The sequence below is a fragment of the Eschrichtius robustus genome, chromosome 14, assembly GCF_028021215.1.
Source record: "Eschrichtius robustus isolate mEscRob2 chromosome 14, mEscRob2.pri, whole genome shotgun sequence".
Lineage (NCBI taxonomy): Eukaryota > Metazoa > Chordata > Mammalia > Artiodactyla > Eschrichtiidae > Eschrichtius > Eschrichtius robustus.
Window position 1 is genome coordinate 77,273,518 of NC_090837.1, and position 10,414 is coordinate 77,283,931.

The 10,414-nt window shown below is 41.6% G+C and overlaps 1 protein-coding gene across 1 annotated transcript; it reads left to right on the forward strand.

Annotated features, from left to right (window-relative positions):
* Nucleotides 1-4,175: 4,175 nt before the first annotated feature.
* LOC137776373 (large ribosomal subunit protein eL24-like) lies at nt 4,176-4,709 on the forward strand. Its single transcript, XM_068562787.1, has one exon. The coding sequence runs from the start codon at nt 4,190-4,192 to the stop codon at nt 4,661-4,663; it is 474 nt and encodes a 157-aa protein (XP_068418888.1). The 5' UTR covers nt 4,176-4,189; the 3' UTR covers nt 4,664-4,709.
* The last annotated feature ends 5,705 nt before the right edge of the window (nt 4,710-10,414 follow it).

Genomic DNA, 10,414 nt, shown 5'->3' on the forward strand with positions numbered 1-10,414 from the left:
ATGTGTGTATACAAACTGTATGCTTTCCAATGCCCATTACCATCTATTGTCCTCAAGAGTGAGAAGACGGGAAAGATATTACTGCTTGTTAGGGGTAAAATTGTGTCCTCCAAAGATATGTTGAAGTCCTAGCTCCTGGCACCCATGAATGTGACCTTATTTTGAAATAGGGTCGCTGCAGGTGTGATCAAGTTAAGATGAGGTCATATTTGATTAGGGAGGACCCTAAATCGATATGACTGGGATCCTTAGAGGAGAGAAGAAGAGATGTGCACAGAGGGAGATGATGTGAAGAGACGCAGGGGAAGCCATGTGACATGGAGGCAGAGATTTGAATGATGCTTCTATAGATCAAGGAACGCCGGGGGTGGCCCCCATCACCAGAAGCTGGGAGAGAGGCATGGAACTAATTCTCCCTCAGAGCCCTCGGAAGGAGCTAACCCTGCTGACACCTTGACTTCCAACTTCTAGCCTCCAGAACTGACAGAGAATACGTTTCCATCGGTTTAAGGCACCCTGATTATAGTACTTTGTTATGGGGCCCTAGCAAACTCACACATCACCTTTTTTTACAGCTAAGAGTTGTAGGGTGGCTTTAGCCACTACCAACTTCTATAGAACTCTTATGATTTCTACTCTTAAAGTTTCAAATGTTACGGTTTTTAATAGTTTACTGTACAGCATCATATGTCTGGTCGATGTGATATATTTAACACTTTATTGTAATGCCCTAGTTTTCTCTTCTGAAAAATGGTAAGCCTGGACGCAGTACTCTTTTTTTTTTTAAATAAATAAATTTATTTATTTATATTTTTGGCTGCGTTGGGTCTTCGTTGCTGCATGCGGGCTTCCTCTAGTTGCAGTGAGCGGTGGCTTCTCTTGTTGCAGAGCCCGGGCTCTAGGTGTGTGGGCTTCAGTAGTTGTAGCACGCAGGTTCAGTAGTTGTGCCTCACAGGCTCTAGAGCACAGGCTCAGTAGTTGTGGCAGACAGGCTTAGTTGCTCCGCGGCACGTGGGATCTTCTGGGACCAGGGCTCGAACCCGTGTCCTCTGCATTGGCAGGCAGATTCTTAACCACTGCACCACCAGGGAAGTCCCTGGACTCAGGGCTCTTGAAGATCCCTTTTAGTCCATCCTTGGATTGGAGCGTGCTGCTTGACAAAACCTCCCAAAATGAAGCTCATTAAAAATGAAGTCAGCCTGGCGCAGAGCTGGAGAGTGACCCGTGTAAAATGGTGCCTCCTAGAAACTGAAGATCATCAAACACAAACGCCCTCGGTGATGCTGAGGTTGTGGGGAAGTCGCAGCTAAGGGAGAGGGTCTGGCAGCGAGGAGCGCCCAGCCCCTCCAGGGAGGACAGAATGCAAGATTCAGGGAGACTGAAGCAGGACAGACGGAGGCACAGAGAAGCCCTTCTTCAGATGTGCTACCTGCTCCACCCCACAAGGCCAACATGCTTGAATGTCACACCTCTTTAAAGAGCAGGGGACAGGCTGCCTTAGAGACCTTCTGAGCTGGGCTCGGCCCAGCTCCACGTCGTTGTCCCTGTGAAAAGCTACCCTCAGTCCCACGGGGGCCGCCTCCCATCACACAGATATGGCTTGTCGGATTTTGTTTTCTTTTGCTCCTTGTTTCTTTTTCAGAAGCTCTTTGCAGGGATGGTTTGGCAGGTAGCTGGGGACCCTGCTGCGATGGCCAGTCTAACAAGCTTGTTGCGTTGATTGATTAAACACCACAGGCAACACCAGCGTGAACATTTCTCACTCTGATTGTCCTAAGGGTTGGGCTCATTAATGAACAGGGTCTGATTACAGCCTGGCCTCTGAGAGCCTCCTGTTGCCCCAGTCTGGGTGATGCTTCTGCTTTAAGTACATCTTGAAAAGCGTGACAGAGTTCTCAGTGAGATCTGCTGCGATGGAGCTGAGATTTGTTTAGCTCGGTTGTTGCTCTCAATGTTGTTGGGAGATGGGAGGTGATTCCACCCAAACCAGGTGCTACCAGCCAAAGGCACCTGCCAGTGAGTGATGGGGAAGAGTCAGCCTTCTAGATCCTGAAGTTAGGCCTGGGTGTTCCAAACTGGGACCAAGCTAGGAATCTCTCAGAGTCCTGGGAAACCTTGAGGGTGTAATCATTCCTTCTAGCAAGGTCAGCTCTTCCCATTCAGAGCCTGCTGCTTAAAGCTTTGGAAGACAATGGGGTTGACCTGTAATTCCGCCTGCCCCTGGTTCCTGGTCAACGACCTGGCCAGAAAGTGACTGCAGAGATTTCATTATTTCATTCTCTGTCTCTGTCTCTCTCTAACTCACTGGGTTATAATAGGCAAATGGAATTCGATCCTTCATTTGTAAGATAAAAGGAATTGAAGATGATCTCTAAAGGACGTTCGTGCTTTAAAAAAGTCTTGGCCTCCCATCAGGAAGCTTGCACAAGCCTCTTAGATAGCCTCATCCACCAGAGGGCAGACAGCAGAAGCAAGAACTACAATCCTTCAGCCTATGGACAGAAAACCACATTTACAGACAACATGATAGACAAAATGAAAAGGCAGAGGGCTATGTACCAGACGAAGGAACAAGATAAAACCCCAGAAAAACAATTAAATGAAGTGGAGATAGTCAACCTTCCAGAAAAAGAATTCAGAATAATGATAGTAAAGATGATCCAGGACCTCACAAAAAGCATGGAGGCAAAGATCGAGAAGATGAAAGAAATGTTTAACAAAGACCTAGAAGAATTAAAAAACAGACACCTAGAAGAATTAAAAACAAACACCTAGAAGAATTAAAGAACAAACAAACAGAGATAAACAATACAATAACTGAAATGAGATATACACTAGAAGGAATCAGTAGCAGAATAACTGAAGCAGAAGAACGGATAAGTGACCTGGAAGACAGAATGGTGGAATTCACAGCCACAGAGCAGAATAAAGAAAAAAGAATGAAAAGAAATGAAGACAGCCTAAGAGACCTCTGGGACAACATTAAATGCACCAACATTTGCATTATAGGGGTCCCAGAAGGAGAAGAGAAAAAAAAACGGTCTGAGAAAATATTTGAAGAGATTATAGTCAAAACTTCCCTAATAAGGGAAAGGAAACAGCCACCCAAGTCCAGGAAGCACAGAGAGTCCCAGGCAGGATAAACCCAAGGAGAAACATGCTGAGACACATGGTAATCAAATTGACAAAAATCAAAGACAAAGAAAAGTTATTAAAAGCAACAAGGGAAAAATGACAAATAACATACAAGGGAATTCTCATAAGGTTAACAGCTGATTTCTCAGCACAAACTCTACAAGCCAGAGAGGAGTGGCAGGATATACTTAAAGTGATGAAAGGGAATAACCTATAACCAAGATTACTCTACCCAGCAAGGATCTCATTCAGACTCGACGGAGAAATCAAAAGCTTTACAGACAAGCAAAAGCTAAGAGAATTCAGCACCACCAAACTAGCTCTACAACAAATGCAAAGTGGGAAAAACAAGAGCAGAAAAGAACCTACAAAAACAAACCCAAGGGCTTCCCTGGTGGCGCAGTGGTTGAGAATTCGCCTGCCAATGCAGGGGACACGGGTTCGAGCCCTGGTCTGGGAAGATCCCACATGCCGCAGAGCAGCTGGGCCCGTGGGCCACAACTGCTGAGCCTGCGCGTCTGGAGCCTGTGCTGCGCAGCAAGAGAGGCTGCGATAGTGAGAGGCCCGCGCACCATGATGAAGAGTGGCCCCCACTTGCCACAACTAGAGGAAGCCATCGCACAGAAACGAAGACCCAACACAGCCAAAAATAATAATAATAATAATTAAATAATTTTAAAAAACACAACAACAACAACAACAACCAAAAAAAAAAAACTAATTGGCCCACATCAGGGCAGTTTTCTAATAAAAAAAAAAAAAAAATTAAGAAAATGGTAATAAGAACATACATATCGATAATTACCTTAAATGTGAATGGATTAAATGCTCCAACTGAAAGAAATAGACTGGCTGAATGGATAAAAAGTCAAGACCCATATATACGTTGTCTACAAGAGACCCACTTCAGACCTAGGGACACATACAGACTGAAAGTGAGGGGAGGGAAAAAGATATTCCATGCAAATGGAAATCAAAAGAAAGCTGGAGTAACAATACTCATATGAGATAAAATAGACTTTAAAATAAAGAATGCTCGCCAGCACTAGCAGCAATGAAGGTCGAGCTATGCAGTTTCAGCAGGTACAAGACCTACCCAGGACACGGGAGGCGCTATGCCAGGACCGACGGGAAGGTTTTCCAATTTCTTAATGCAAAATGTGAGTCGGCATTCCTTTCCAAAAGGAATCCTCGTCAGATCAACTGGACTGTCCTCTACAGAAGAAAGCACAAAAAAGGACAGTCGGAAGAAATTCAAAAGAAAAGAACCCGCCGTGCGGTCAAATTCCAGAGGGCCATAACTGGTGCATCTCTTGCTGATATAATGGCCAAGAGGAATCAGAAACCTGAAGTTAGGAAGGCTCAACGAGAACAAGCTATCAGGGCTGCCAAGGAAGCAAAAAAGGCTAAGCAAGCATCTAAAAAGACAGCAATGGCTGCTGCAAAGGCTCCCACAAAGGCAGCACCTAAGCAAAAGATTGTGAAGCCTGTGAAGGTTTCTGCTCCCCGTGTTGGTGGAAAACGCTAAGTTGGCAGCTTGGATTTTTAAATAAAGACCTGACTATAAAAAATAAATAAATAAATAAAATAAAATAAAATAAAGAATGTTACAAGAGACAAGAAAGGACACTGCAGAATGATCAAGGGATCAATCCAAGAAGAAGATATAACAATTATAAATATATATGCACCCAACATAGGAGCACATGAATACATAAGGCAAATGCTAACATCTGTAAAAGAGGAATATGACAGTAACACAATGATAGTGGGGGAGTTTAACATCTCACTTACACCAAAAGACAATCATCCACACAGAAAATTATAAGGAAACACAAGCTTTAAATGACACAATAGACCAGAGAGATTTAATTGATATTTATAGGACAATCCATCTGAAAACAGCAGATTACATTTTCTTCTCAAGTGCGCATGGAACATTCTCCAGAATAGATCACATCTTGGGTCACAAATCAAGCCTGGGTTTTAAGAAAATTGAAATCATATCAAGCATCTTTTCTGACCACAGCATTATGAGATTAGAAATCAATTACACGGATAAAAATGTAGAAAACACAAACATATGGAGGCTAAACAATATGTTACTAAATAACCAAGAGATCACTGAAGAAATCAAAGAGGAAATCAAAAAATACCTAGAGACAAATGACAAGGAAAACATGACGATCAAAAACCTATGGGATGCAGCAAAAGCAGTTCTAAGAGGGAAGTTTATAGCAGTACAATCCTACATTAAGAAACAAGAAAAATCTCAAATAAACAATCTAACCTTACATCTGAAGGAACTAGAGAAAGAAGAACAAACAAAACCCAAAGTTAGTAGAAGAAAAGAAGTCATAAAGATCAGAGTAGAAATAAATGAAAAAGAAAGGAAGGAAACAATAGCAAAGATCAATAAAAGTAAAAGCTGGTTCTTTGAGAACATAAACAAAATTGATAAATATTTAGCCAGACTCATCAAGAAAAAGAGGGAGAGGACTCAAATCAGTAAAATTAGAAATGAAAAAGGAGAAGTTACAATGGACACTGCAGAAATACAAAGCATCATGAGACTACTACAAGCAACTCTGTGCCAATAAAATGGACAACCTGGAGGAAATGGACAAATTCTTAGAATGCTATAACTTTCTGAGACTGAACCAGGAAGAAATAGAAAATATGGACAGACCAATCACAAGTAGTGAAATTGAAACTCTGATTAAAAATCTTCCAACAAACAAAAGTTCGGGGCCAGATGGCTTCACAGGTGAATTCTATCAAACATTTAGAGAAAAGCTAACACCCAGCCTTCTCAAACTCTTCCAAAAAATTGCAGAGGAAGGAACACTCCCAAACTCATTCTACAAGGCCATCACCCTGATACCAAAACCAGACAATGATACTACAAAAAAACCCAAAATTACAGACCAATATCACTGATGAATATAGATGCAAAAATCCTGAAGAAAATACTAGCAAACAGAATCCAACAACACATTAAAAGGATTGTACACCATGATCAAGTGGGATTTATCCCAGGGATGCAAGGATTCTTCAATATATGCAAATCAATCAATGTGATACACCATATTAACAAATTGAAGTATAAAAACCATATGATCATCTCAATAGATGCAGAGAAAGCTTTTGACAAAATTCAACATCCATTCATGATAAAAACTCTCCAGAAAGTAGGCATAGAGGGAACTCACCTCAACATAATAAAGGCCATATATGACAAACCCACAGGAAACATCATTCTCAATGATGAAATACTGAAAGCATTTCCTCTAAGATCAGGAACAAGACAAGGATGTCCACTCACACCACTATTATTCAACATAGTTTTGGAAGTCCTAGCCATGGCAATCTGAGAAGAAAAGGAAATAAAAGGAATACAAATTGGAAAAGAGGAAGGTAAATAGTCACTGTTTGCAGGTGACATGATACTATACATAGATAATCCTAAAGATGCCACCAGAAAACTACTAGAGCTCATCAATGAATTTCGTAAAGTTGTAGGATACAAAATTAATGCACAGAAATCTCTTGCATTCCTATTCACTGACAACGAAAGATCAGAAAGAGAAATTAAGGAAACAATCCCATTCACCATTGCAACAAAAAGAATAAAATACCTAGGAATAAACCTACCTAAGGAGGTAAAAGACCTGTACTCAGAAAACTGTAAGACACTGATGAAAGAAATCAAAGATGACACAAACAGATGGAGAGATATACCATGTTCTTGGATTGGAAGAATCAACATTGTGAAAATGACTATACTACCCAAAGCAATCTACAGATTCAATGCAATCCCTATCAAATTACCAATGGCATTTTTTACAGAACTAGAACAAAAAATCTTAAAATTTGTATGGAGACCCAAAATACGCCAAATAGCCAAAGCAATCGAGGGAAAACAACAGAGCTGGAGAAATCAGGCTCCCTGACTTCAGACTATACAACAAAGCTGCAGTAATCAAGACAATATGGTACTGGCACAAAAACAGAAATATAGATCAATGGAACAGGATAGAAAGCCCAGAGATAAACCCACGCACCTATGGTCACCTTTTCTTTGATAAAGGAGGCAAGAATATACAATGGAGAAAAGACAGCCTCTTCAATAAGTGGTGCTGGGAAAACTGGACAGCTACATGTAAAAGAATGAAATTAGAACACTCCATAACACCATACACAAAAATAAACTCAAAATGGATTAAAGACCTAAATGTAAGACCGGACACTATAAAACTCTTTGAGGAAAATATAGGAAGAACACTCTGAGATAAATCACAACAAGATCTTTTTTGACCCACCTGCTAGAGTAATGGAAATAAAAACAAAAATAAATAAATAGGACCTAATGAAACTTAAAATCTTTTGCACAGCAAAGGAAAGTATAAACTAGACGAAAGGACATCCCTCAGAATGGGAGAAAATATTTGCAAACGAATCAACTGACAAAGGATTAATCTCCAAAATATATAAACAGCTCATGCAGCTCAATATTAAAAAAAACAAACAACCCAATCAAAAATGGGCAGAAGACCTAAATAGACACTTCTCCAAAGAAGACATACAGATGGCCAAGAAGCACATGAAAAGCTGCTCAACATCACTAATTATTAGAGAAATGCAAATCAAAACTACAATGAAGTATCACCTCACACTTGTTAGAATGGGCATCATCAGAAAATCTACAAACAACAAATGCTGGAGAGGGTGTGGAGAAAAGTGAACACTCTTGCACTGTTGGTAGGAATGTAAATTGATACAGCCACTAGGGAGAACAGTGTGGAGGTTCCTTAAAAAACTAAAAATAGAATTACCATATGACCCAGCAATCCCACTACTGGGCATATACCCAGAGAAAACCGTAATTCAAAAAGACACGTGCACCCCAGTGTTCATTGCAGCACTATTTACAATAGCCAGGTCATGCAAACAGCCTAAATGCCCATCAACAGACGAATGGATAAAGAAGATGTGGCACATATACACAATGGAATATTACTCAGCCATAAAAAGGAATGAAATTGGCTCATCTGTAGAGATGTGGATGGACCTAGAGACTGTCATACAGAGTGAAGTAAGTCAGAAAGAGAAAGACAAATATCGTATAATAACACATATATGTGGAATCTAGAAAAATGGTACAGATGAACTGGTTTGCAAGGCAGAAATAGAGACACAGATGTAGAGAACAAACATATGGACACCAAGGTGGAAAGTGGGGGGTGGCGGGGTGGTGGTGTGATGAAATGGGATATTGGGATTGACATGTATACACTAATATGTATAAAACAGATAACTAATGAGAACCTGCTCTATAAAAAATAATAATAAAATAAAATTCAAAAAAAGAGTCTTGTGTTTCTATATATTTTAACTATTTCCACCTACACATCCTCTTCTGTGGGCTCAGGGCTGCCCATCCCTCGGAATGTGTTTCCGCCCCAAGAAGAAGCACATGAGAAGTTGAGCTGGAAACCTGCTTCCTGTTAGATTTACCATGGACATAATTAGACAGAGACCCAAAGCGATACTCTGCTCTGCTCTCCCACATTTCCCAGCCTCCTTCTTGACCTGGACACAGACACCTGCATTCTCCAGAACGCGCACTGGGCGTCCTGGGTTTCTGACCACTGGGATGCTTTGGCCTGTGGTAATTGCATATCCTGCACTTGTGCCAGGCTATGAGGATGGGTAACCGCATCCAGAGAGCTGCCCAGCCTCACACGTATCAAACTCTGCACAGACTCTTCCATATACACAAGACTCTCCATGACAGCAGCAACCTCTGGGTTTTCCAGGAGAGGCTTTGCGTGTTTTGAGCACTTTCTTGGGTCTAGAATCCTGTTTGTACCCTCCTGACTCCTTTCCCCAGATCAGAGACAAATATGCTTGGCCTGGGACGGATCTCCACTGAAGTTAATTGGGTAAAGGGATAGTTTGTCAAACGGACAGATTGGGAAGTCCAGTCCATTAGCAATGGCTGGGTTGGATGAATGGGGAGTCAGTTTCAAGACAACAGGCTGAAGTGTAGAGGAGTCTAATCTAGGAGGCTCAGGGGCAGGAGGAAGGGACACTGGTGGGGCCTGCAGAAGCCAGGACTCCAGTGCCAGGAAGAACATGAGAGAGAAAGGCAGGGCTGAAACCTGTGTGTGAGGGGGTAAGATCTGAACCTTCTTCCAAAATGCCTTGTTCAACAAGGCTTAGTTCTAGGAGATGCGATTACAGTAGGCCATTTAGAAGAACCTAGCTATGAGATAGCAACTGCCTTAGTAGCTGCTGTGGATTGAATTGTGCCCCACCCCCCCAAATTAACTGTTGAAGATTAACCCCCTGAATCTGTGATTGTGACCTTAGTTGGAAATAGAATCTTTGGGGATGTAATCAAGGTAATATCCCACTGGATTAAAGTTGGTTAAATCCAGTATGACTGGTGTCCTTGTAAGAAGAGGGAAATTTGGAAACAGGTACTCAGGGAAGAAGGCTGCGTGAAGACGGGGGCAGGGATTGGAGTTACGTGCTTCCTCACTAAGGAACACCAAGGAATGAAGGCAAGTCCCAGAAGCTAGGAGAGAGACATGGAACAAATTCCCCCTTATAGTCCTCAGGGGGCACAAACTCACTTTGATTTCAGACTTCTGGCCTCCAGAACTGTAGAAGAGAATAATGTTTTAAGCCATCCAGTTTGTGGTAATTTGTTATGATATCCCTAAGAAACACAGTAACCAAGTTAATCTAATGTGGAATGGCTGAAGTGTTGGTCTGGTCCTTTTTATATATCCTCTGAATGAGGGTCAGATGGGTTTCAAAGATGGATAGAGGGCTGAACCAGAAGGGGTGATGTTAGGGTAGTGACTCTCAACTGATACGAGTGGCTGGGGTGTTATGAAGGTGGGTGCAATGTGTGTGTCGGTACATATCCTAATCATCAAGCCTTTATTACTAAATGTATGTGTCTGTCATAATTACCAAGATGGGATTCTTTGTGAATGGGATGGGGCAATGTGATACACCCTTTCTGTAACCCCCTTCCCTGTCCTTTAAGGCATGAATTTGCAACTTCCCATCCTCCTACCCTAACTCCTTCACTTCTTCCCAGCACACAGGTTGAAGTTAGAGGAACATAGGGGCAAAGAGATAAGGAGATCCCTGCATAGTCCATCTGATAGCCTGTCTTAGTTAGGGAAACACTAGATGTTATAACAAACAAACCCTATAATGTTAGTGTTTCACATAAAAAAAAGTTCTTTTTTCACTAATG

What these genes read in the sequence shown, in the direction of transcription:
- LOC137776373 (XM_068562787.1), top strand. Translation starts at nt 4,190, where the DNA reads ATGAAGGTCGAGCTATGCAGTTTCAGCAGGTACAAGACCTACCCAGGA.